Here is a 25,777-nt window from a genome sequence, read left to right as displayed (position 1 = left end):
TTAGCTGCGGGCACTTGCATGAACTTTTTTTCACCAATAATTATTTTGCTTCCACAGCTGGCAACTTTGGATTTGCTTTCACCAGAGCAGAAAGCTGAGCTGGTTCTGGATCCCAGCACCGGTGCTCTGGAGAATGTGACTGTCTTGAAGGAAGTCTTTGTCAGCGTAACAGCATCTCCAGAAGTTGAGCAACTCGACGACTTCTTCCAGACTTTTGTCATTTTCACAATACAGGTGAGGGTGTAGCAATAAAGGTCAAACTCGACCACTGCCCAAAACGCACCTGGATCCACAGTGGCAACCAATATAGGTCTGTGTCTGGCCTCATGCCTAACTCATTTGTCTTTTTGCCTTTTAGCAAAACATCACCTACATTACAAACACTGCTGTGAGAGACACCATGCTCAACCTGACACTGACGGCCCTGGCTCCCAGATTCCCCACCTTCCAACCCAGCGACTTCACCTTGTGGTTCCAAGTCAATCTGGCTGTTCTGCTGGTCAGCATCCGTCCTGCGAGTCTGAACGTCATCCCCATGAACATCAGCTGCGACTCTCTCAAAGCCATGTGAGACACTCATACCTCTTTTTTTTCAATTTCAGCAGAGGTCCTATCACCAGGGTAAAGTTTAAATTAGGCAAATGACAAAATTTGCAATCTCGAGCTGATGCATATGACATTTCCTTTGACTTAGAATCGGGGCTTTTGACGAATCTTTGAAAACGCTCCCACCGGGTGTCTCAGCAGACCTCCAGTCAAGCAGAGACTACCTGGAACAGAGGTTGCCTCCAGGTACGAGATGCACAACTGGTGATGTGATGCTTATGTGTAGAGTATGTGATTCCTTCTTGGTATGACTGTGGCCTGCTCTCCTCTAAGCTTTGCCCTTTTTGTCTCCTCATACAGGCTGTACACCACCACCACCTCCAGTGGACGTGGTAAGTAGCCTCTAAAGCAAAATCACACTGCAAAACATGCCCTCACATTGACTTAATGTATTTCCAAGTACCTTGTTATTTCAATGATTCAGCTGAGTTATGTTTTTCTCTCCTCCAGTGCGCAGAGACCGTGGTGGATGGTAAGTCCCTCTCCAGGGTGCCTAGTATTTGTCTTTTCAAAGAAACATGTATTTGTCTTAAAATTGGTTTGGTCCCTAAAATCTTTCTTCATGTGAATCTTGTCTTCTACAGAGGAGAGTCTTTGTGCTAACGCCAGCAGGTGAGTAAACCATTAGAGGCATAGTCAAGTTTTGAAGTAGTCTGTGTCAGACATGTCAGTAACGTGTTTTCCATTGTGACACACAGCATCTCAGAGCAGGATCTCCTGGCCTCTGTGAATTCCACTGGGACGCTTTGCAATTTCAGCATGGGAGACCTCGCATGCTCCTCGGTAGGCGTACACGGACCTTGCCGGCAAATGCTTTCGGAAGTGCTGGCAGGCATCATTTGGTGTTTTGGCATCCAAAAGCTAAAGTTAGGCTTGGGCCCGTTGTCATTAATCACACTTTTCTTGTCTTCCTTAAGCTGGAATCTCTATCTGCGGACGGCTTGGCCACACTGCTGGAGTGCAAGCTTCCCAACAGCAACAGTTATCCCAAAGAAACCTGGAAGGCCTTCTTTGTCAAAGTGGCCGGCATCCTTGATAAAGCCCTTCTCCAATATTCTGGCAAGGTAGGTGTGGTTCTCCAGTCTTACCCAACTCTTCAGCATCATAAGCGGACGTAGACATGAACAATGTCCCCCCCCCCCCCTTTACAGGTCCAAAACCTCACTCTGTCCGTGCCCACGGTCCTCGAAGTGATACGAGAAGTCAAACTCAACAACTTAACTGAAGCGCAGCTGAAAGACAAAGCATTCATCAGCCAGTGGTTTAACATCAGACTGGGGCCATTTTTACCATCTGTGACCCCAAAGTTCCTGACATGCCTAACCAACCAGAGTTTCAGTTGTGAGACCTTCCAGGCTGTGTACGTACAGACACTCTACAGACACTCAATACTTAACGCCGCTTCAATGTTCCTCACGAGCAAGGTGATCTTATGTATTCTTCTGTCTTTCTCCATTCAGGGTGGCAGCTCTCAGCAACCGGTCAACAGCCATGAATGAGGAGCAAAAGAAAGCCATTTTCACTCGCTTCCTGTATCCGTTCCTATCAAGAGGAGACTCATCAGGTTTGTGCTTGGGAAAAGACTTCTAGGCTTTGACAAAAGGTTCATACTTGACATGGTAATGTCTCTCAACAGTCAGACAATCTGCGTGGCTATAGTCTTTCTTTGCTGCATTTGTTTCAGATCCTGGCTGCATTACTGGCACCAATGGCAGCAAAGACTGGCTTCAGACGAACTTTGGCCAATTTTCGGTGTATGCGCCTCTGGAAGATCTACAAAAACTCAATGTCAACTTCTCCAGCGTAAGTGGCTTGTACTTTTTCCTGATTGTGCACACAAAATATCCTGTTAGCTTCCCGGCCCAGCAGGCCTCTAACTGCTTTTGCGTTGCCCATTGCAGTTTGAGTCTCTGGAACTGCTGACACCATCCCAGGCAGCGCAGCTGACCCTGACGTCCGGAGCACTGAATGACACCACCAAAATCACGGCCATCTTTCAAGTCCTGTTGGTGGGAGATGCTCTCGAAAATGTTGACGCGTTTCTGACGACGCTGAGCGCGGCTCCTGAGGTAATTCACACCATCAAGTTAAGACGACAAAGATTTCCAGCACACCACACTGGTGCGCTTCATAAGGGATATGAGCGCTGATGTACTGTATGTCCTGTTTCCACAGATTCCAGATATTGCCCCTCCCGTGAGAGACTTTGTCATGAACAGCACCTTCCAAGTCATCAGTGTCAATTTCTTGCACTTTGATGTATCAGCCTGGATCTCCTGGTTCCAAGTGAAACTCATTCCTATCCTCCCCAGTTTCACTACAGTGATGCTCACTCAAACAACTGCACAGGCAAACTGCACCAACTACCATGTCATGTAAGCACGGTGCAATCTCTCTGATGGCTCTACATCACCAGACCTGAATGATGCCAGTTGCCACGGCAGTAGAAATGCCTGATGTGGGCTAGCAAGCTTCCTAACTTTTGATATGTGAACAATTCTTCTCTCGTAGTGTGAGAGGAATGGGCATCGTCTTCGAAAAGATGCCGCTGACCAGAAGAAAAGGAATCGCCAACGTCCTCGTCCAACACCTCAAGCAATTTTCCGCCACGTTCAGCGAGATAGGTATTTGACCACACTATCGTACTTAACCTGGGTTTTGACGAAAGGTTTCCCGAGCCTTGTTAGAGCTTGCCATTTTCTTAGTCTTGCTCAAAATTCCAGAAATGGTAACACTTACCTCAGGCTTTGACCAAGGTTTGGTTTATTTTGTAGCCTGCAGACTTGACATCCAGAATGATGCCCAATGGCTAGAGGTCAACCTGGGTCCTTTCGCCAAAGAAGTAGACTACTCTGCTTTGAAGGAGCTGAACATTACAGGAGTAAGAAACACCTTATTTGTACTCTACAACTTTCCTGTCCACAGCGCACGCCGCACCATTAAAGAAAGTGCTTTTTGCCATTTCAAGATTTAGCTGCGGGCACTTGCATGAACTTTTTTTCACCAATAACTATTTTGCTTCCACAGCTGGCAACTTTGGATTTGCTTTCACCAGAGCAGAAAGCTGAGCTGGTTCTGGATCCCAGCACCGGTGCTCTGGAGAATGTGACTGTCTTGAAGGAAGTCTTTGTCAGCGTAACAGCATCTCCAGAAGTTGAGCAACTCGACGACTTCTTCCAGACTTTTGTCATTTTCACAATACAGGTGAGGGTGTAGCAATAAAGGTCAAACTCGACCACTGCCCAAAACGCACCTGGATCCACAGTGGCAACCAATATAGGTCTGTGTCTGGCCTCATGCCTAACTCATTTGTCTTTTTGCCTTTTAGCAAAACATCACCTACATTACAAACACTGCTGTGAGAGACACCATGCTCAACCTGACACTGACGGCCCTGGCTCCCAGATTCCCCACCTTCCAACCCAGCGACTTCACCTTGTGGTTCCAAGTCAATCTGGCTGTTCTGCTGGTCAGCATCCGTCCTGCGAGTCTGAACGTCATCCCCATGAACATCAGCTGCGACTCTCTCAAAGCCATGTGAGACACTCATACCTCTTTTTTTTTCAATTTCAGCAGAGGTCCTAACACCAGGGTAAAGTTTAAATTAGGCAAATGACAAAATTTGCAATCTCGAGCTGATGCATATGACATTTCCTTTGACTTAGAATCGGGGCTTTTGACGAATCTTTGAAAACGCTCCCACCGGGTGTCTCAGCAGACCTCCAGTCAAGCAGAGACTACCTGGAACAGAGGTTGCCTCCAGGTACGAGATGCACAACTGGTGATGTGATGCTTATGTGTAGAGTATGTGATTCCTTCTTGGTATGACTGTGGCCTGCTCTCCTCTAAGCGTTGCCCTTTTTGTCTCCTCATACAGGCTGTACACCACCACCACCTCCAGTGGACGTGGTAAGTAGCCTCTAAAGCAAAATCACACTGCAAAACATGCCCTCACATTGACTTAATGTATTTCCAAGTACCTTGTTATTTCAATGATTCAGCTGAGTTATGTTTTTCTCTCCTCCAGTGCGCAGAGACCGTGGTGGATGGTAAGTCCCTCTCCAGGGTGCCTAGTATTTGTCTTTTCAAAGAAACATGTATTTGTCTTAAAATTGGTTTGGTCCCTAAAATCTTTCTTTATGTGAATCTTGTCTTCTACAGAGGAGAGTCTTTGTGCTAACGCCAGCAGGTGAGTGAACCATTAGAGGCATAGTCAAGTTTTGAAGTAGTCTGTGTCAGACATGTCAGTAACTTGTTTTCCATTGTGACACACAGCATCTCAGAGCAGGATCTCCTGGCCTCTGTGAACTCCACTGGGACGCTTTGCAATTTCAGCATGGGAGACCTCGCATGCTCCTCGGTAGGCGTACACGGACATTGCCGGCAAATGCTTTCGGAAGTGCTGGCAGGCATCATTTGGTGTTTTGGCATCCAACAGCTAAAGTTAGGCTTGGTCCCGTTGTCATTAATCACACTTTTCTTGTCTTCCTTAAGCTGGAATCTCTATCTGCGGACGGCTTGGCCACACTGCTGGAGTGCAAGCTTCCCAACAGCAACAGTTATCCCAAAGAAACCTGGAAGGCCTTCTTTGTCAAAGTGGCCGGCATCCTTGATGAAGCCCTTCTCCAATATTCTGGCAAGGTAGGTGTGGTTCTCCAGTCTTACCCAACTCTTCAGCATCATAAGCGGACGTAGACATGAACAATGTCCCCCCCCCCCCCCCCTTTACAGGTCCAAAACCTCACTCTGTCCGTGCCCACGGTCCTCGAAGTGATACGAGAAGTCAAACTCAACAACTTAACTGAAGCACAGTTGAAAGACAAAGCATTCATCAGCCAGTGGTTTAACATCAGGCTGGGGCCATTTTTACCATCTGTGACCCCAAAGTTCCTGACATGCCTAACCAACCAGAGTTTCAGTTGTGAGACCTTCCAGGCTGTGTACGTACAGACACTCTACAGACACTCAATACTTAACGCCGCTTCAATGTTCCTCACGAGCAAGGTGATCTTATGTATTCTTCTGTCTTTCTCCATTCAGGGTGGCAGCTCTCAGCAACCGGTCAACAGCCATGAATGAGGAGCAAAAGAAAGCCATCTTCACTCGCTTCCTGTATCCGTTCCTATCAAGAGGAGACTCATCAGGTTTGTGCTTGGGAAAAGACTTCTAGGCTTTGACAAAAGGTTCATACTTGACATGGTAATGTCTCTCAACAGTCAGAGAACCTGCGTGGCTATAGTCTTTCTTTGCTGCATTTGTTTCAGATCCTGGCTGCATTACTGGCACCATGGGCAGCAAAGACTGGCTTCAGACGAACTTTGGCCAATTTTCGGTGTATGCGCCTCTGGAAGATCTACAAAAACTCAATGTCAACTTCTCCAGCGTAAGTGGCTTGTACTTTTTCCTGATTGTGCACACAAAATATCCTGTTAGCTTCCCGGCCCAGCAGGGCTCTAACTGCTTTTGCGTTGCCCATTGCAGTTTGAGTCTCTGGAACTGCTGACACCATCCCAGGCAGCGCAGCTGACTCTGACGTCCGGAGCACTGAATGACACCACCAAAATCACGGCCATCTTTCAAGTCCTGTTGGTGGGAGATGCTCTCGAAAATGTTGACGCGTTTCTGACGACGCTGAGCGCGGCTCCTGAGGTAATTCACACCATCAAGTTAAGACGACAAAGATTTCCAGCACACCACACTGGTGCGCTTCATAAGGGATATGAGCGCTGATGTACTGTATGTCCTGTTTCCACAGATTCCAGATATTGCCCCTCCCGTGAGAGACTTTGTCATGAACAGCACCTTCCAAGTCATCAGTGTCAATTTCTTGCACTTTGATGTATCAGCCTGGATCTCCTGGTTCCAAGTGAAACTCATTCCTATCCTCCCCAGTTTCACTACAGTGATGCTCACTCAAACAACTGCACAGGCAAACTGCACCAACTACCAAGTCATGTAAGCACGGTGCAATCTCTCTGATGGCTCTACATCACCAGACCTGAATGATGCCAGTTGCCACGGCAGTAGAAATGCCTGATGTGGGCTAGCAAGCTTCCTAACTTTTGATATGTGAACAATTCTTCTCTCGTAGTGTGAAAGGAATGGGCATCGTCTTCGAAAAGATGCCGCTGACCAGAAGAAAAGGAATCGCCAACGTCCTCGTCCAACACCTCAAGCAATTTTCCGCCACGTTCAGCGAGATAGGTATTTGACCACACTATCGTACTTAACCTGGGTTTTGACGAAAGGTTTCCCGAGCCTTGTTGGAGCTTGCCATTTTCTTAGTCTTGCTCAAAATTCCAGAAATGGTAGCACTTACCTCAGGCTTTGACCAAGGTTTGGTTTATTTTGTAGCCTGCAGACTTGACATCCAGAATGATGCCCAATGGCTAGAGGTCAACCTGGGTCCTTTCGCCAAAGAAGTAGACTACTCTGCTTTGAAGGAGCTGAACATTACAGGAGTAAGAGACACCTTATTTGTACTTTCAAATTCTCATCCTCCTTTCTTCTCACAAGTTTTAGGTATGTGTGAGTCTCAGTTTTTTAACAGTCAGATGAGAAATTGTTGTGCAATCTTTTTTGTGGTGCAATCTTTTTTTCTTTTTTTTCTTCAGGCATCAGTGATCTCATCTTTCACCGCAGGGCAGAAAGCAGAGTTCATACTGGACTCCAGCAATGGTGCAACCCAGGATGAATCTCTCGTTGGGAATATTGTTACTAGCCTGCTAGAGTCTAATGATGAGAGTCAACTCACAGGTTTTTTCACTTCAGTCAATAACATTGCAGTTGAGGTGAGCCCTGGTGGAAGCATTCATGTGGCTTTGTTTGTGCTTTACACATTCTACCAAAAGGCATCCTATATTCTACCGTATACATTGCTTTTTTCTAATTTGTCCATTTTCTACATCAACATTATTTGGTGAAAACTATTTTACTCAAACCTGTATCTATTAACCCCTCATTCCTAATTTTGTGTTTTCAGAAAAACTTGACAGCCATCCCTACAGGTGTGCGGGACATTGTTTTAAACCTGACCCTGACTGGACTTGCTCCCAAGTTCCACTACTTCAGTCCAGAGAATTTCGCTCTGTGGTTCCAGAACTATCTTGTTCTTTTCCTACCCAGCATCGATCCTACGGGCCTTGCCGTAATTCCAACAAACATCAGCTGTGACTCCTACCGTGAAATGTGAGCCTGCCTCTCTATTACTGTAATATTTACTCTGTGATGGACATTACAATGAATGTTCTGTATAATGTAAATGTTTAAACCCCAACTGAAACATCCATCACAATTAGCATAGATATTAAAGCAACACTACAAAGTGTTGAAAAATCTTGCAAACACCACCAGATTTGTTGCCACTGCTAGAAACGTTCTAACATACTAACGCGTGTCTTTTGGCAATATAGTCATCAGTGTTCTTCTGTGAAATATATTTTGAATGTCCTGGATGGCTGGTGGGAAAGGCATGTCTTTCTCATGACCATATATCAAAATGAATTTGAAGATGATATCAAAACGTGTTGCATGACCGCAAAAAGTGGTTGCAAAGTGTAATTGCTGCATAGCGTTGCTTTAAGGAAAGGGCAACTTTTTCAACGTAATAAACCCGTTTAAAAATCATTTGGATGGTTAAATGACCTGTTCCGGTGAAAATGGTGACTTTTCCAACTGCCCCTAGCGTCCCCAGGCGGAAAACCAACCTTGCAACATTGACACTACCGTCCCGGAAAGAGACCGTTTTGCTAGCTTGTAAACAAATCCATGTGCTTTATCGTTACCCTTTTCCACAGTTTGAAATAGCATAATGCACAATTTCTCCAGCAGAGGGGGAAATCTTGCCAAGTTTCTCTTTAAGGAATAGCATAAGTGGAAAGGATGTCTTTTGAGTTTAATTGTTTCCTCTGCAAGTTTAACATATAGGATGTATGTGCATATATGTGTGTGGTAAGTATAAATACAATGTATACTGTATGAGAGGGCTGGAGCTGTGTTGTAAGCTCACACATCTTTTGATTGCTTTGCAGAGTGAAAGGATTTAACAGTGTTTTTGCTCAGCTGTCAGTTGTACAGTCAGAAAACATCTTCAGCTTCAACAAACAATACATGATGGGCCAATCAACAGGTGACTGCTGTCATATTGTGTGTGTGTGTGTGTGCGTGTGTGTGTGTGTGTGTGTGTGTTTGTGTGTGTGTGTGTGTGTGTGTGTGTGTGTGTGTGTGTGTGTGTGCGTGTGTTTGTGTGTGTGAGTGAGTGTGTTATGGTATGAATAAAACAAGCCTGTCCATATATGTAATTCTCTTTTAATGTGTCCACAGGTCTGTCCTGTGTCCAGTCTGTTGGCAGTGACAAGGATTGGATCCTTAAAAACTTTGGGCAGTTCAGTATTTTTGCCCCATATACAGACTTATTGTTGCTGAAGAGCGATTTTAATGGGGTAAATGAATAATTATTTGTAACACTAAATATACCTGAAGTATTTCAGCTACAGCATGTTTAAGTTTGAAACTTAAATTTGAAAAGACATTTAAAGGCCCCATCCACACAACACATTTTTTTTTTTAAACCATTTTTTATCGGTTAGGCCTTGCATCCACACGACCCCGGCATTTTAGGAGGCCATAACCGATCTTTTTTTATATCGGGTTCCAGAGAAGATTTTTAATCCGCCGGTTAACTTTTGCCATGTGGACAACAAAACGATGACGACATAGCCCCACACCTCAACTCAGCCACCGCACTCGACCTGACACTCTACTTATAAGAACAAACCAAACCAAATCATTTGTTTGTTATAATTAAAATGTTTTTCTTTTCCCCATCATGATTTCTGTGCACGCAATATCAGCCTTTTGTGGCTAAGTTAGAAGCACACCGTTAGCTTAACTTAGTTAAACATTAGCTTACTACAACCTATGACTAACGCATGGTAATTTCTCCAGTAAAACTTGCTCTATACCAGACCTAATGCAAATTGTAAAAGCATTTCCACATATATAGCAGTTACATACCTTGAAAATGAACTTTATTAGTTTAACAGTTTAATTGAAAAACTGAATTTTCTGTAGTCTGCTTATTTCACGCAAGTTGTTTTGGATAGTTATCGTCTTTTATTTGTGCTATAATGTGAAGCCTCACCGTAACAGCGTCATCGACTAGCCTGGCAAATGCATTACAGCGCTTTCAGTCGGTGTCACCTGTGTGTCTCTTTTTTTTACCTGTGTCATTAAAGGTGTGAAAAAATATAGCCGCTGGTTTCGTGTGGTCGTGGCCTTAGAAATCCTTCAAACATGCCAGAAAACATTTCACAGGAAGATCAAAACATTTTACTGGTGCTTTTAACTCACAGGTGGAGGCTAGGGAGGTCCTCACAGAGACCCAGCTGTCTGAGCTGGCTTCCATCCCAGGCCAGCTGAAGAGCCCGGAAGATGTGCAAAAGGTCATGGCAGAAATCACACCAACCAACTTTGCAGCATTCTTCAACGTTGTATCTCCTGCCATTGAGGTATTACACAGCATATGAGTCTGACTTTAAAGCAAAGGAAATGTTGTTTTCATATGCAGGTGTCCACTTATTCATTCATTTTCTCATTCATTCCTTTTGTCATTTTGTATTTTTATTTTTCTATTTGTTCATGCTCTCTATGTACACCTAAATGTCAAGCTTTGTTGACATTAATTTTCCAACCCCTGGGCCTTGTCAAGTAATGACATTATGTAATGTCTCCATCACATTTGCTTAACTATTCCATCTCAGAAACTTCAGGACAACTACACTGTGGAGGTGAAAGCTGTGTTTCTTCAGGCAATCTTTGACCGAGGAAACCTTTCATCGCCATCGGTCCCAGACTTAGAGATTGTAATCTGGGTGAATGTTCTCCTACGTCCCCTCCTAAACAGTTTGTCCATAGCCCAAGTTGCTCCATACTTCAGTATCATCAAAGACCGATCCTGCAACATCAGTCAAGAGGGGTGAGATTCAGCTCTAGACTGATTATTCTTGAATTTCCCCTGGGGATCAATAAAGTATCTATCTATCTATCTATCTATTGTACTGTTTACCTCCACTTTGATCAGATGAACACAGCAAGAACACATTGCAAGGCTCAAATCATGGTTCCTGTTAAATCTTTAAGGTCAAAGATGAGATCTTCTCATTCTTCTCAGATCAGTGCCCAAATGATCACTTTCATTTTGTTGTATTTACTGTGTAAATAATTGTACTAACCCACCCAATATCTCATCTTAGGACATGTTGTTCTTTCTCTTTGTTCCCTGGTAGTATTAACGCACTAGATTCCAGTCATTCTTCGCTGACAAGTGAGATTCAGAAGGAGATCGAACACAACATCCAGCTACTATTGAAAGGTATGATTCTTCTCATATGGCAAATAAATGTGTTAGGGCAGTTTTATAACCAAGGCTAAGTGGTAGTTTCACAATCAAGTAACCATAATATAGTGTTATGTTCGATAATTATTATTAGGTTGAGTACATTTAGCTTTACCTTGACATCTGAAAAAATGCAAAAACACCATAGGTCATTACAAAATACAAAAAATGTACTGTGACACTGAAAAAACACTTTTTCACTCTCAAATTATTGATCTTACAAATGTGATACTTATTCATTATCATCATTAAAAAAATATGTTGGAATTTTACAGGGCCAACCCCAGTCCGCTGCTATAGTGGTGGAAGCTTCTACATCTTCCTGAAAAGTACCTTCCTTAACTTCGGATTCCCTGATTTGTCAAACTTCCTCTCTCTGATACCCTCCGACCGCCAACCTGAGGTGAAAATCAGCACACATATCACAAACACATACATACAGTTGTGTTATGCCTATTGAGGTAGAAATAAGTACTTATTTTACTTGTATTGCTACTCTAGTATTGCTCTGAAATATATTCTTAGGCAAAAACGGGCCCAGCGCACTCCACTCAAGTACAGGCCCAGTGTTCTCCAGTGCTTGAGGCCTAATAATGGCTACAGAAACAATAGGGCTTCGCACCTATGGTGCTCGGGTCAAAATTATTCTTCATACACACCAACAAACAAATTAACATTGAATTGAATGGAAAATTGGTCAGCATGATAAGTGGTAACTCATAATTGTGTGGGCTCTCCAGATACTGAACTCCATCAAGCCATCTGAACTGAATGCTTACCTCAGTCAGCCATCCGTCATCACCAACTCTTCAGACCTCTGCATCGTCCTTAGCAACTACAATAAAACCCTTGATTACCTGGAACTGGTGAGCAGCTGGCAAATATTTGGAGCTCTATTTAGAATGTTCTCAACTTTCACTGATAGTTACTTCCCCAATGTTCTCAGATGTTCTCCTCCATGGTTTTCTGTTCTTACGTCATCACCTCTGCTGCTGATGTTCTTTAATGTTCCTGGACACTCTGTGCAGGTAACGGATCCTCAGTTGCAGCAGCAGATCCTTCCCTGTGTGTGGTCTCTGGCGTTGAGTGCCGCAACACCTGATGAGGCCGAGCGTTGGTTTGATGTTGCCCTGAAGAACTATCTGAACTTCCTCACAAAGGACCTCATCAGTGTGTCTTTTATCCAAAAGGCCTCCTGCCTGTCCCACAGAAAACTGTAAGCTGTTTGTTGTGACTGGTGATGGCAGTGGTGTCATTTTCTTCTCCTCTCTTCTGGGGTTTATTTTGCTATCTCATTATGTTTCTCCTACTTATTGTAATCATCACGGTCATCATGATTGACAATTTCAGCTTCATTTGTCTTCCCTTCTTGTTCATATTACTCTTCTGACGGTATTCCGAATGTCACAAAGAGCCTTACTGTTTTGCTTCTTTGTAATTTTTTCATATTTGTTCAGAGTCTCCATCATGGGCAGCAGCTTCAACTACAGCACCGCTAATTTCACACAGTCTGATGTTTACGCCTCCATCAAGGCCTACCTTACCCAGGGTATGTTTTGTGCAACAGTCTTTGAGTGGATTCCTACTGGATACATATTGTGTACTAATGACTATGAGAGACACACAGTAAATGAAATAGCATCTTCTGATAGTAGTTATTATTATACATAGTATCTCACTTTGTTTTTATCATTATAAACTGTCAATGTGTTAAAAATCAGTGCACTCATATTTTCATCCTGAAACCTTGATTTAATGATCTATTATTGAGCATATGAAAAGAATGCAGGATTTTTGTTTGATGGCTGCTGGTTGATCTTGTGATGTATCTTAAAAGATGGCACACCTCGCTGCTACAATGCCACCGTCTCAGAGCTGAACTCCACAGCCTGGTTTGTGGACTACATTGGCCCATTCATCAGTTACGCCTCAGTCAGTGACCTTCAGTCCTTCTGCTCTTCCAGCCAGGTGATATATCTAAACCAGTCATTCAAATTCAAGTGCTTTACTGTCATTGCACATAATAATGCATCATTTAAACTGCCCCCCCCCTCTCTCTCTCTCTCTCTAGCTGGGTGTCTTCCTGGAGAATCCTGCAAACCTTCAGCTCTTTGGCAACTCCACCGTCTCCTCCACTGTCGCTTCCTACTTCATAACACAACTCTACACCCTCAATCCCACTTTCAGCCCAGTCAGGTGAGTGCCTGTCTTTGTTTGCTTCTGGGTGTTCCCCCTTTCTACCACAGGCTAAATGTAACCTAATGCACTCCCAAAATTGGCCAATCTTATTATTATTTAAATTCTAGTGTTTACTGTGAATGACATGACAAACAAAATAGTATGTTAGCTTCACGCTTGATGCCTTGAGTGTCAGTCCATAGAAAAAGCTTGATTCTCAAAGAGCTCTTTGATCTTTAAGCTACTTTTCTGTGGTACAATATTCAATTTGGAGAAAGGAAATGTTAGGCTGCTTCAAGATAGTTATCAGACAGCCTTTTCTGAAAACTTTGCAAATCTGATATGGCAGAGCAACTGTGGTATTCTCTTCCCACTTCCATTCTGTTCTTTTCTATTCTTTAGTCTCCCAGGTAACTTGCTGTGTCTTGCACCCGTGTCTGCCTACGAGGACTTGGGCAAGAATGACAGCCTCACCATGCTGGACAGCCTGAAGCTGATCTGCAATGGGACTGAACCTGAGGTAGCATTCTATCATTTTGAGTATAGCCGGTTAATGGGAATCATGCATTTCTGAAATGACACCCTTGTCCCTTTCATTCCCATCTCTCATTTGTCATGTTCAGATTTCTGCCGCCCTGGTGGCCAATCTGCCCCAGCTCTCTGCCGATACCATCAAGTCTCTAGGCAATGAGAGCACCAGCTTGACAGTGGGCCAGATCAGCCAGACCTCATCTAGTGTGCTTGTTTCCTCACTGAGCACGCTCAGTGTGGTCAGTGGTTGGAACCAGGGACAGGTCAACGCCATCATCCAGTCCATCACACAAACCATGCAGGTAGTTGATCAATGTTTATGAGGTGCTAAGCGATGGCAATTAGGCAATAAAGCTTTCATGTTGTCCTTTCAAATGACCTTAGTGACTTCAAAAATGACAAATCATCCATCCATGCTAATTATTCATCCATTCTCATCCATGATACTGGTGCTATGCAGTGTCTTGAAGGTAATTCATGTTTCTGGCCATTTCTTTGATTCCTAGATTACCACGGCAGCCACCTTAGTCTCTCTGGGAACCCTCATCCAGGGTGTTCCCACAACGACGATATCCAGCATCACCTCTACGCAGCTTCTGACCACAATCTCTAACACTGTGTTCATCAACAACATGCTAACCGCACCCACCACTGTGCAGCAGACCTACATCAAGAAGGTTGCCAATGAATTACAGTGCATGAAAATGCACTGTACTGTTCTTCCAAGGCTTTTTCTTCTGATTATTATAGTGCATGAAAATGCACTATACTGTTCTTCCTAGGCTTCTTATTACAGTGCATGAAAATGTACTGTACTGTTCTTCCAAGGCTTTTTCTTCTGATTATTCTTCTTCTAACGCAATTAATGCAGCTTCAACCGTTTAACGTAGAAACTTCATTCAAACTATGTTACGTAGGTCTTATTTAGGACATCTGGGCAATTTTTAATCTTTGTAACTTTTATACTTTTTAAACTATTAATTAAAAACTATCAAAATTTCCCCATTGACTTAACATTGCCCATTATGACATCATAGCAATTAGAATCCTATGGCAGGTGTTCAGGCCACCTGGATCAACTGCCAGTCTCAGGCTTTAAGCATACAAACTGGCCCTATTAAGACTACACATCCTGTTCAACTGCTTCCTCTGCCAAAAACTGTTTCAAAATAAAAGTCCTCACTACAATATTTTACTGTTAAACAATTTAACCCTTTAAACTACTGAACTTTTTAACTGTTCAGCCATTGTAACTGTTACTTGTCATCAACTATGACTCCTACCCACTGTAGCTAGTTAGCATGGTTAGCATAGTTAGCATTGCTAACATTATTAGCATTTTTAGCAAAACTGCTAAAAATGATTAGCTAAGGTAGCTAAGTAACATGGTTAGCATAGTTAGCATGCTAGCATGTTAGCATGCTAGTTAGCATTTTTTTACAAAACTGCTAAAAATGATTAGCTAAGTTAGCTAAGTAACATGGTTAGCATAGTTAGCATGCTAGCATGTTAACATGCTAGTTAGCATTTTTAACAAAACTGTTAAAAATGATTAGCTAACATAGTTAGCATATTAACATTGTTAGCATGCTAGTTAGCATAGCTAGCATAGCTACTGAAAAGGATTAGCTAGGTTAGCTAAGTAACATGGTTAGCATAGTTACAATGTTAGCATTGCTAACATGCTAGTTAGCATAACTACTAAAAATGAAAACATTAGCTAAGTTAACTAAGTTAAGTAACTTGGTTAACATTATTATCTTTGATAACATAGTTAGCATAACTGCTAGCAAACATTAGAGCCATTCCAACTGTCAGTTATCGTCAATTATCTACCTAAATAATTTAACCATTTAAACTATCCACCTATTTAACTGTTCATTCATTCCAACTATATTAAACCTCATCTACCTAGCAACCAATATAGTTTGTTTTTACTCTGTATGATATTTTACATCATATTTTTGCATTTTCATGCACTGTATTTCCTTCAGGAAATGCTTTTCTAGTTTACATTTGCAGTTACTGACTGAATGTTATTCTGTCTTTAAGAAGCATGTTTTTAGTCAATGAGATCAATATTGTAACTAATCTCCGATCTTTCTGTTTCTCTCTTTCTCCTCTCTCTTTCTCTGTGTTTCTTGCCCCCCCCTCCTCTCTCTCTGTCTGTGTGTATGTGTGGTTTCCATTCTTCACCAGATAATCTCCATAGATCAAAGCATAACGCAGCTGATGGTAAATGTGCCTAATGCACTGGCTGGCTTCATTCCCCGAGTTCTGCTGACCTCTTCCAACTTGACCATCGTATCACAGCTCAACCAGAAGACATGGAAGCCACAACAGGTACCCTCAATTGCTTTGTGTGGTAATGTTGCATTTTGTTCATGATTTGGATTTAGGAAAGAGATCAATTGCTCAGTCTAGCTGTATAATGCATACAGTATACAGTAAATAGAATAAGTATCAGTATGTGACCTATACATTTACATATGTATGTTCAAGTAAGGGATAATGGATGTTACAGCATTCGGTTAGCAGAAAATAATGCATGGTGAGTTGGTAATGCTTTGATTACAAGTGCATTGTTTTCTATTCTACTATTATCCATGGCTGTCACACATTTTTCATCCCTATTTACACAACTGCTTCTTTTCTTTTGGCAAAAGCACAATAACGATTCTAAATCAATGCTGAACTAATGATTAACCTGAATGAATTTTCAATGCATTCCTGCCGGTCAAAAGCTAGGATGTTAGTTCCGTATGTGTTATTGCGAGCTAGCAGCTAGCAGACTGAGATTTGAGGCAACTTTTGTAAAATTAAAGTAGGCTCTGGCCAGACACAAAAACCCCACAGACTATTGTTCCATGCATTTGTGAGATTCTTGGTCATGGTCAATTGAAAGTATGATAAAAAGTTGGAACAATTTCATAGGTGTGCAAATATTTAAATCTAATTGAAAGTCTAAAAAATGAATTGAATTCAAAAGACTAATTCAATGGTCTTTCTCTTGTGCAGGCTGTGATGTTCTTTGACACGGTCGCATCTGCTGTAGATGAAACAGAAGAGTAAGTTACACATACACTGTAGTGTGAATGTGACAATGAGATGACACGGAGATGACAATACACTGAATTACACCTGACAATCAACATTACTTTTGTGATCCGCTATAAAGCAGTTTGTCTCATTAATGTCATCACTAGAAACACTGTGTACAGAAAATTCTTCTTAAATGCAAAGCTGTGGTGATGTCTTTTACCAGCGCCACTCTCACGCGTGCCAATTATTCCACATGACTCAAACTGTGTTCTCTATTGTTCCACATAACTCAATTTTGTTGTTGTCCTCCATGACAGCTCAAACTATTCTGTATTGTTCTGTGCAGGCTGTCCCAATCTGTGTTACAAGGGTTTTCCTGTAGCTCAGTGCAGACAATATCGAAGATGAAAGTGCAACGCCTCATCCGGGCCTGCAGGCCACGTCTTGGTCGCCCTAAGGTGGTACTGGGAGAGTCTCAGGTGAGCTGAACAACCAGAACTAACCCTGGGTTTAATTCAAAGGGGCAAACTTGGCCTGTGCCTCTTAGTCTGTACTTCTTTCTTTTTCTGTGCAGATGTTTCTCTGGATAGACTGGATTGTTAGATATAATAACAGAGGCTGTGTTTTGAGAGAAGAAAATGAAAAATAAAGATGTCTCACATGTTATACTTCACAGCTGACTTGCATGTACAACTATGAGAAAAGTATAGCCTCACAGAACTTCACAGAGTACCCCACAGATATGCTGCTGTACTTCAGGTAAGTAGACTGACCACAAGGCCATTAACAGGTATTAACAAAATTGAATATAAGTCCTTGCTCAAGGAAAATGTTTTAGATGACAACAAGAAGAAAATAAGAAAGTAGACATAATGTAGAAGACGCCTGATATCATTGTGGAATAATGTGTCTGTCCATTTATTTGTATCTTTTTCTTATTTCTGCAATGTTGCTTGTGTTTTAGTTATGACCAGGTAGACAAGGCCAACTGCAAGTCCTACTTCCAAGCCCTCAGTTCTGCAGACTTCTCTGTCATTTCCAGTGGTCTAAGCATTAAAACAACACTGTGGAACAATGCCAAGAGCTGTTTGGTGAGTTTTAAATGATAGTGCAACATTCATTTGTGAAGAGATTTGTGAACGGTGGAAACACCTAGCTTGGTAATACCAGTACTTTGTTTCATTTTGTGAGTCTCTCATGATTGAGAAACACAACTCTAGCATCGTAATGAGCCCAGACTTTGCGCTAAGGGACCGTTCGGTATTTATGGAATGGACCACCGGAGGAAAATAGGGGAGGGTCATGTCTTTTTATTCTTTGTTGAGGGGAGGGTCACCCAACTTTTTTTAGTCTAGGAGGGGGGGTCACCCAACTTTTGTATTCATGAAAACAGCAACATTTCAAAGTGGCCTGTTTGGTGCATATTTTTCCATGTAGCTCTCAGTATCAGTCTTCACACTTCAGGCACCCCTCTCTGCACACCACGTTTACCCCTCATTTCCTTCTTTCTTGCAGAGTAGCAAGATAAAGGCCTCGCGCTGTGGCTTTCGTAGAGACTCAATGGAGACTGAGGGAAATCTAGGCACTAGCAAAGGTTCTAGAGGGAATGTGATTTCTGGCGCTATATTACGTTCTCTTTCGTTCCATAGCTGTCAACATTGAACATTGAAAATAAGGGAGAGGCCCCGGGTTTCTCACCCAAAATACAGGGAAATGTCAACATTCTTCCCCATTAACGTCGGAAGGGTTGCAGTTGTAGCAACAAAGTAGCCTACTTTATTCACGCCTAACAGCCTATATTACCGTTTTTTCTGATTGCTTAAGCACATTTTTTGTAACTATGGCTTTTTTTGCAAAACTCTACACACAAATAGTAAAACCTTTCACCCAATCAGCAAAACATTCCAGTTCTCTTGCAAAAGTCAACACACCTTGCTTAACTCTTCACACCTTCATAAAAATGGTGTTTTCGTATCAAACAGTAAACACAGGCCGTCAAAATAATAAGCACACAATGTGCCAACTACACACTAATGGTATGAATAAAAAACACATCTGGCTTTTCCTTTCTCTGTGCACAAGGTAGACTATGTCAGTTTGAGGTCATACTTTTGTCATAGTTCTGTAAACATACAGGGATCCAAACTTCAAGTATTGGTGTTTGTTTACACACATCAAAACAAACAGAAGTGTGTTTTTCCAAGTCAAAACACAAAATAGCAATTTCACTGAGACAAAAAAAATCAGTCTACATTGTGTCGTCTCTCTCAAAATTTTGTCTACATCACATGCAATGTCCTAGTCCAAGGCACCAGGGAAAATATATTCTGGAATGCCGTATCCAGGCCTGACATGACAATAACCCCACATGTAGACTGATTTTTTTGCCTGTAAAAGGGCTATTTCTTTCTCTTCTTACCCTTCCTCTTCCCCCTCCTTGTCCTCCTCTTGCCCCTTCTTGTCCTCTTCGTCTAACTTCACCTCCTTGTCCTTGTCATCCTCTCCCTCTCACTTCTTCACCTCTGCGTCCTTTTCCTCCTCTTCGTCCTCCTACTTCTTCACCTCCACGTCCTATTCTTCGGCCCCCTCTAATTCTTACTCTTCCCACTCTTCCAGAGAGTGTGCCAGAGAGTTGGCAAAATAGTGTAAATAGTGTAAATAATGTGTATAGATTTGCTAGGAGTGTGTTGATCATTTGGAAATTGAGTGTAAAGCAGTGAGTTGTGTTTACAGTTCCGCAAAAAGAGTGCTGTGCAGTGGATTGTGCCTCCAGTTGTGCAAAGTGTGTGTTACACAATTGCAAACTGAGTGCAAAGCAGTGTTTGTGCTTTTAGTTTTGCGAACTCAGTGAGTGGTTTTGCTATAAGAATGAATAGTTTTAGAAATTGTGTTATAAGAATCACGGTTGTGTTTAAGCATTCAGAAAAAACTGTAAAGTAATTTGGTCAACTTTACACAGCCCTAAAAAGGCTACATTTACCTTTGGCTTACTTATAGTATACCGTGTAACGTTAAACAGCGTGCATGCTTAACATTAGTAAAGCAGACTTGTGCTTCATTCATCCACATCCAGCTCCTAACGTTTTGACAAGCATATCTACCAATTGACCTTGTTCCTGCCCAATCTCTAGCTTTGCTGTCTCCATCCTTTCTGTTTTTGTTGTTTGCAAAAATATATAGTATTTATTGGTAACCAGCAACAAGTGCAATTTGTTAATCGCTGTCATTCTCTCCTGCGCAAACAAAAATGTGTTACGTTCCAAGTAGCCTAATGCGTAATTCTGCTTCATAAAGTTGAACAAATACATTTGGTTATTTCACCGAAAAATATAAATAGCCAGTTTATGGTCTACAGTACAGAGTTGGTAAGTTATGGTGGGCCAACTTGGAGTGAACATACAAACAGGGGAAATTCTTTCTCTAGTAGCTGAGTAGCCTGATGGTAGGCAGGTGCGCACGTAGACATACAGCCGAACACTATGCAAGCGCCAAATGAATAGTGCTCTCACGACAATCACGCCGTTAAACTGAAATAGGTTAACATCACTCTAAGTTCGCCTTCAAGCAAGGAAAACGATTATTTTAAGACATCTGTTTCGTTGGAAGGGCAAGGGGGTAGCAACAGGGCAACACAGAGACAGGCCCGATGGCAGGGCTAATGTTATGAGAGTAGGCTACTGTATTACAATATGGGATATTCTACGGGAAAATATTAAAACGGCAAGACAGCGGGGGAAAGTTAAACTACGTGATAAACATGGAAAAAGTTGGCATGCATGTTTCGGTCCCTGTGAACAGGGATTATTTGTCACATTATTAATCACATATGATTATTTGTGAAATTGTGCAAACAGGTGCAACACATTTGAAAAGGAAGGACTGCAGCATGCAAGCTCCCGGGAGAGATTGATTTAAGTGCTTCAGTCAAAAGTTGCATGACCCTCCCTTGCCTGAAAAATTTCAATAACCCTCCGACAGAATTGTCAAAAAAGACATGACCCTCTCCTGCCAATTGTCGCTGTCTTCCGCCCGCGCTGCTTTGCGCCATGAAGACACACTGTGATAACGTTCTTAAAGGAGAATTCCGGTGTGATATTGACCTAAAGTGTGTTGAAACATGATACCGAGTGTGAACGTATGTCTAATAGCTCATCTCGGCTTGTCCCCTGCACTCAGAAATCTGGCACTAGTTAGCCGATGCTACAAACAGTTTTTCGATGGGGGTGCCTCGGGCATCGGCCTAGCCATGCAAATAAATCACTGTTTTACACCATTTACGAGGCTCAAAGTAGCTCCATACTTCATTGGTAGACTTCCGAGGGCCTTGACATTTAAAACGAGACATTGAGAACTTTGAAAAAGCACTGGTAGCAGGGCCGGAGTGGGGCCACTTTTCAGCCCGGGAGTTTCAGGCCCAAGACCGGCCCACGTTTTCCATAGTGGTGGAAATTGGATAAATGAAGCAACATTTCAGCTCTTATCCTGTAGTTTTTATTAGTACCATGGTTCAACAAATGTGTAAAGGTTATATTAATTCACTTCAACTGAGAAGTTAAAAAAAATATTCCACTATTCCACAAGTTAACAAAAACAGAAAGAAAGACAGAAAGAAAGAAAGCCTTTGAAATGTAGCCTATCCCACGCTTCCACAAAGACGCATATTGAACTAATGTTTAGGCTACATGTTTTTTGCATGGGTAGGCTATACTGTTGTTTGGTGATTTAGCCTACTCCTTTACTACACCCTCTTTTAAGCAAACAAGGCATATAGGTTCATCATGTAGCATACATATTTGGCTCTTTCTTACATTAAATAAATTTAATTTATCCTCTCTACTTGTCCCTGTAGTCATGGCCTCCTTATCACTAATTTCGGGCTCATCATTTTCAGTGGTCGACTGGTTGATCTGCTGCTCAGAGGCTACAATTTTTACCGCATAGGCCTACACAGATCAAACTTCAGTTTTGTTATTAATATTTGCATACTGCAAAGTCTATGAATCGGATACAAAAGGCTAATATTTTAAGAAATGTAATATGTTGCTTGCAAATAGCTTGACAACGTTACAAACGTCCAATATTAGCCCAATAACTGCTAATAATCATTGCCTATAGCTATCTCTCTTTACCTTTTGTCTGTAGGCCTAATCTAGAAGCTTGGCACATTTAGCAGCATCTACCTGGCCGTTTCAGTCCCTCCTGGCCTCTTTCTACCATCCCTGACGCTTATGGCTACTGTACTGTAGGGCCGGCCCGGCTATCCGTATCTGAGAAAACTTTTTTGGAAAAGACGGGCTAAATGGACCCAACCAACTCTTTTTGGGAGGGGAGAACTCCCTCACACGGTAGGCTACAACCCATGCAGAGGCAACGGTGCCATGCACAGAATGAGGAACGTGTAGCCTACTTTAAGAGAAGTTAGACTAACGTGACAAATGTCAATATTTTTTTCCTCGACCGGCCCAAAAGTGAAGCGGCCCACCGGGAATTCTCCCGATTCTCCCGATTACCCACCCCGGGCCTGACTGGTAGTTTACTTACAAGACGATTTATACAGACAGTATCTTCACAGAGTTTAGCGTTTGCAGCCATCTTAAATTTAGTCACGATAAGTCGATAAGTCCAGCGACGAGTATGAATGAACATGTATGATAAGGGATCAGATTCCAAAAATAATTCTGTGGAAATGCATGGATTCCAGTTGCTGCTAAGAAACTGGAATCCATGCTTTTCCACGGAATTATGTTTGGAATCTGATCACTTATAGGATTCTTGTGTAGAATTCTGTAATATATCTTACAGGTGGAGCTCCGCCTCTACTAACATTTTGGATCTCGAATGCGCTTTAATAGTGCTGTGCGTGCAAATATCCCACTGTGGACGTGCATACCATACAACAACTGATGACAATTGATTTATTTGATGTTATAGGTTAGACACAAAAAATTACCGCAGTGTAGATTAAGCTATCGCTCATGAATGCGGAAGTAATTGTTTTTAAATAGAGGCGGTCTTGTGTGTCTCCACGTTTCACGATTGGCCAACGTCATCCCAACACCGAGAACGCGCACAGATCTGAGCTGAAAGCCTAGTTTGACAAATATATCACATAACTGCTATCGTAGTATCACTTAACGTATACCCCTGAGTCAAGGCTTTGTCAAGCCCCTCGATATGTCTACATAGCCTAGATATGTCTAACGTGCTTCGTAGTATACCCCATTGAACAGGCGTTTTATCGGCTTTGAGTTATAATAAAGTCTTCAGTCTTGAAAATTCACATTATGTAACATCCATAACGTCACATCCATAACGCACCATTAAAGGTTTTAAAAGTAAGAAAGAGGCACAATTTGGTAATCATACTTTACATTGATATAAATCAGCTTTGCACAGACACTATGGACATTGTCGCATCAACACTGTACAGTATGTGTAGCATAAACTTTTCCTATAAAACGTTATGGATGTGACATGGCCATGGAACTTGCTGACAAAAGCCTTACAAATGTAAGGAGTTGTGCTCTTAAAGGCAAGCTGAGCATAGACATTGCTCTACCATTCCTTTGTCAATCTGGAATTTGTCAAATGACACAATTTGTTTGAATCTTGGGTCCATTTATCCACTTTTTAAATATGTATAATATTACCATGTGAAAAATATTGTTTCTGTATGGTTGCACACCATATTTATGATGTAAAAAGAGTGTAATTCTCCATCAAATTCAATCAGATCAGTTACAAACAATAAAATATAGACCTAAATGAAGATTTTAACAACAGTTCTGTTTGCGTATGCACAACTTTTTTTTTTCCATGGTAAGGATGACCTTTGCATGGAATTGCCCACTTTCATATAAAATCATGCAACATATTCTACCTTGTCTATGGACATTGTTATTTGCAAAGCCGTTGCTGGATAAACAAATAGCTTGCGTGCGACAGAGGAAAAGTTCTTTGGTGTTGCTTTAAAATCCCTCCGGTGGCCCCTTCAATAAATAACAGTCCCTAACATTGAAATGGGTCAAACGGGTCCAGCCAAACCAATCACATTGATCAGGGATTCCTAGCATTTAGATTTCGTCAGAGGAGATGAGAGGAAATATGTTCGTCAACGACCTTTTTTTCCATGACTAAGACGAGACGATGATGAGGCTGCCTAGACCAGCGGTCCCCAACCACCGGGCCGCAGGACATTCCTAACCGGGCGGTAGCCTACGACATGAGTTTAAAAAAAATGCATGCAAACTAAACTAAATTTAATTCGCAATAATGTCACGTTTTTACATGGCATAGGCCTATATGCAGTTGTTTGATTGCCTCATGTTTGCATTTTGCAAGGTCTATTTTCTTACGTCTGTCTGTCCCGCCTTCAACACTTTTACATATTGCCTTCAGCGCTGCGCAGCCTCAGGTCAGCTCACTTCACTTGATCAGTTCTTGGCGAACGGTAGTGTCACACGAAGTTAGCTAAACTGTTAGAATGAGCAACAAAAAACAAGCATCTTTAGCAGGTCACTGGCCAGAGTGTTTGAGTTGCGAGCAGGGGCGTGCAGAGACCTTTGAAGGGGCAGGGGCTCAAATTAAAAAAAAAGGGCACATGGAACAAAATTTTCAGAAAACGTGTTAACTTTATTTAAAACTTAACTTTGATTACAACCCAATAGAGAATACATAGGCTACATGACAGAGCTGTAACACATTTTTCTAATTTCTCTCCTTGGTTCTGAAAATTCAATAGGAGTGCATGTACTGTAGGCCTACTGTAGCCAGGGCACAGATAGATAGGTCTTTTCAGTTTTCATTAGGCTATTGTCTACACAGAGAGGCTATAAGGCTACATCTTATTGATTAAATTCAAAGCTAATTTTAATAGCCTAGAATCAGACGCACCCTAGCGGCAGCAAATATGTTATTGCCTAGTCTGGCTTGTCAGGCTATAATTTTAATGTTTATCACAGTTAACTACCACTATTAGCAAGCTGGTGTCTTGCAGATTCACGTGCTGTGCGTGTGGCCACTGAGTGAAATTACGCGTAGGCCTAATGTAGCCTACTGTAAACAGAGAACGACGTGTGGAGTTAGGTTAGTTAAACAACTACAGTAGCCTATGTCGTCGGCTTATGACGATTTAGAAAAGGTTTGCCTACTCTGTTTTATGAACTAGGTCTACTAACCTAAGCTACTATAACATAGTAACCTAAACAGAATATGTTAGATTTTCAAAGCTGCCAGGTTACTGAAATGGATGGACCATGACATGGTTAAAACGGGTTTGATAGCCTACTTCATTAAACATGAAACAACTTAAAACATTTTATTCTCTATCTCTAAGCTGAATACTATTGCATGTTCAGATAGGCTAAATGCCAAGTACCGTGCTCCGTCTCCTGCAGCACTGTGCCTGCGTGCACCTTTTGAGAGTTCACTGAATGTATGACGTCACGGATTGGTGGCCGCAAGGCATTTCAATTTCAACACAGAACATTTTTATTTTTGTAAATTTCTAATTTCACAAACTATTAATGAGACATTTTAGCGAATATTCACGTTGGAACTAGCGGAAGTATTACAAATTTTAAAAAGTAAAAAACGGATCTTGTCAAAAGGGCAGTTGGACATCAAAGGGGCAAAAGGGCAGGTGCTAGAGCCCCTGTTGCCCCCCTTCTCTGCACGTGCCTGGTTGCGAGAGCCGCTGCAGAGATTTCTTACAGAAAAAAAGTCACCGTTAGCTGCACATTTTAGTGATGAGGACTGGGTGTCAAAACTCGCTTACCTGTGTGACATATTCGGGTTGCTTAATGACCTCAACCTGTCACTCCAGGGGAGAACGACGACTGTCTTTAAACTGGCAGATAAAGTCGCTACATTTAAAGCCAAGCTTGATTTGTGGGGACGACGAGTGGACCGGGGTGTAGGCCTATTTTATATGTTCCAAACAGTAGTGGGGTTTTTGGGAGAGACTGAGGCAGGGCCCTTTCTCTCGCAGCTGGTGCGCGATCACCTTGTTGCACTTTCAAATGA

General features: G+C 42.2%; 1 protein-coding gene across 1 annotated transcript in view; it reads left to right on the top strand.

Moving 5' to 3' along the window:
* Nucleotides 1-2,097: 2,097 nt before the first annotated feature.
* LOC143124782 (uncharacterized) overlaps nucleotides 2,098-25,777 on the top strand; it is a 32,073-nt gene continuing 8,393 nt past the window's right edge. The window contains exons 1-42 of the mRNA XM_076286486.1: nucleotides 2,098-2,170; nucleotides 2,291-2,409; nucleotides 2,508-2,675; nucleotides 2,782-2,981; nucleotides 3,118-3,230; nucleotides 3,381-3,487; nucleotides 3,634-3,810; nucleotides 3,935-4,143; nucleotides 4,272-4,369; nucleotides 4,484-4,515; nucleotides 4,634-4,655; nucleotides 4,768-4,795; nucleotides 4,882-4,966; nucleotides 5,101-5,247; nucleotides 5,338-5,546; nucleotides 5,647-5,750; nucleotides 5,871-5,989; nucleotides 6,088-6,255; nucleotides 6,362-6,561; nucleotides 6,698-6,810; nucleotides 6,961-7,067; nucleotides 7,221-7,397; nucleotides 7,589-7,794; nucleotides 8,637-8,734; nucleotides 8,929-9,047; nucleotides 9,960-10,115; nucleotides 10,368-10,582; nucleotides 10,893-10,978; nucleotides 11,278-11,405; nucleotides 11,743-11,868; nucleotides 12,031-12,218; nucleotides 12,460-12,551; nucleotides 12,840-12,970; nucleotides 13,074-13,198; nucleotides 13,583-13,700; nucleotides 13,804-14,013; nucleotides 14,218-14,388; nucleotides 15,911-16,054; nucleotides 16,730-16,779; nucleotides 17,100-17,232; nucleotides 17,430-17,512; nucleotides 17,718-17,844. Of these exons, the coding sequence (XP_076142601.1) occupies nucleotides 2,098-2,170; nucleotides 2,291-2,409; nucleotides 2,508-2,675; nucleotides 2,782-2,981; nucleotides 3,118-3,230; nucleotides 3,381-3,487; nucleotides 3,634-3,810; nucleotides 3,935-4,143; nucleotides 4,272-4,369; nucleotides 4,484-4,515; nucleotides 4,634-4,655; nucleotides 4,768-4,795; nucleotides 4,882-4,966; nucleotides 5,101-5,247; nucleotides 5,338-5,546; nucleotides 5,647-5,750; nucleotides 5,871-5,989; nucleotides 6,088-6,255; nucleotides 6,362-6,561; nucleotides 6,698-6,810; nucleotides 6,961-7,067; nucleotides 7,221-7,397; nucleotides 7,589-7,794; nucleotides 8,637-8,734; nucleotides 8,929-9,047; nucleotides 9,960-10,115; nucleotides 10,368-10,582; nucleotides 10,893-10,978; nucleotides 11,278-11,405; nucleotides 11,743-11,868; nucleotides 12,031-12,218; nucleotides 12,460-12,551; nucleotides 12,840-12,970; nucleotides 13,074-13,198; nucleotides 13,583-13,700; nucleotides 13,804-14,013; nucleotides 14,218-14,388; nucleotides 15,911-16,054; nucleotides 16,730-16,779; nucleotides 17,100-17,232; nucleotides 17,430-17,512; nucleotides 17,718-17,844 (5,481 nt within the window). The remainder of the gene's footprint in view (nucleotides 2,171-2,290; nucleotides 2,410-2,507; nucleotides 2,676-2,781; nucleotides 2,982-3,117; nucleotides 3,231-3,380; nucleotides 3,488-3,633; nucleotides 3,811-3,934; nucleotides 4,144-4,271; nucleotides 4,370-4,483; nucleotides 4,516-4,633; nucleotides 4,656-4,767; nucleotides 4,796-4,881; nucleotides 4,967-5,100; nucleotides 5,248-5,337; nucleotides 5,547-5,646; nucleotides 5,751-5,870; nucleotides 5,990-6,087; nucleotides 6,256-6,361; nucleotides 6,562-6,697; nucleotides 6,811-6,960; nucleotides 7,068-7,220; nucleotides 7,398-7,588; nucleotides 7,795-8,636; nucleotides 8,735-8,928; nucleotides 9,048-9,959; nucleotides 10,116-10,367; nucleotides 10,583-10,892; nucleotides 10,979-11,277; nucleotides 11,406-11,742; nucleotides 11,869-12,030; nucleotides 12,219-12,459; nucleotides 12,552-12,839; nucleotides 12,971-13,073; nucleotides 13,199-13,582; nucleotides 13,701-13,803; nucleotides 14,014-14,217; nucleotides 14,389-15,910; nucleotides 16,055-16,729; nucleotides 16,780-17,099; nucleotides 17,233-17,429; nucleotides 17,513-17,717; nucleotides 17,845-25,777) is intronic.

This window comes from Alosa pseudoharengus, unplaced genomic scaffold, assembly GCF_046254945.1.
Source record: "Alosa pseudoharengus isolate Yale_2024_CS ecotype anadromous, Long Island Sound unplaced genomic scaffold, YU_APseudo_1.1 YU_APseudo_1.1_scf_15, whole genome shotgun sequence".
In the NCBI taxonomy this organism is placed as follows: domain Eukaryota; kingdom Metazoa; phylum Chordata; class Actinopteri; order Clupeiformes; family Clupeidae; genus Alosa; species Alosa pseudoharengus.
This window is presented reverse-complemented; position numbering and strand designations above follow the sequence as displayed.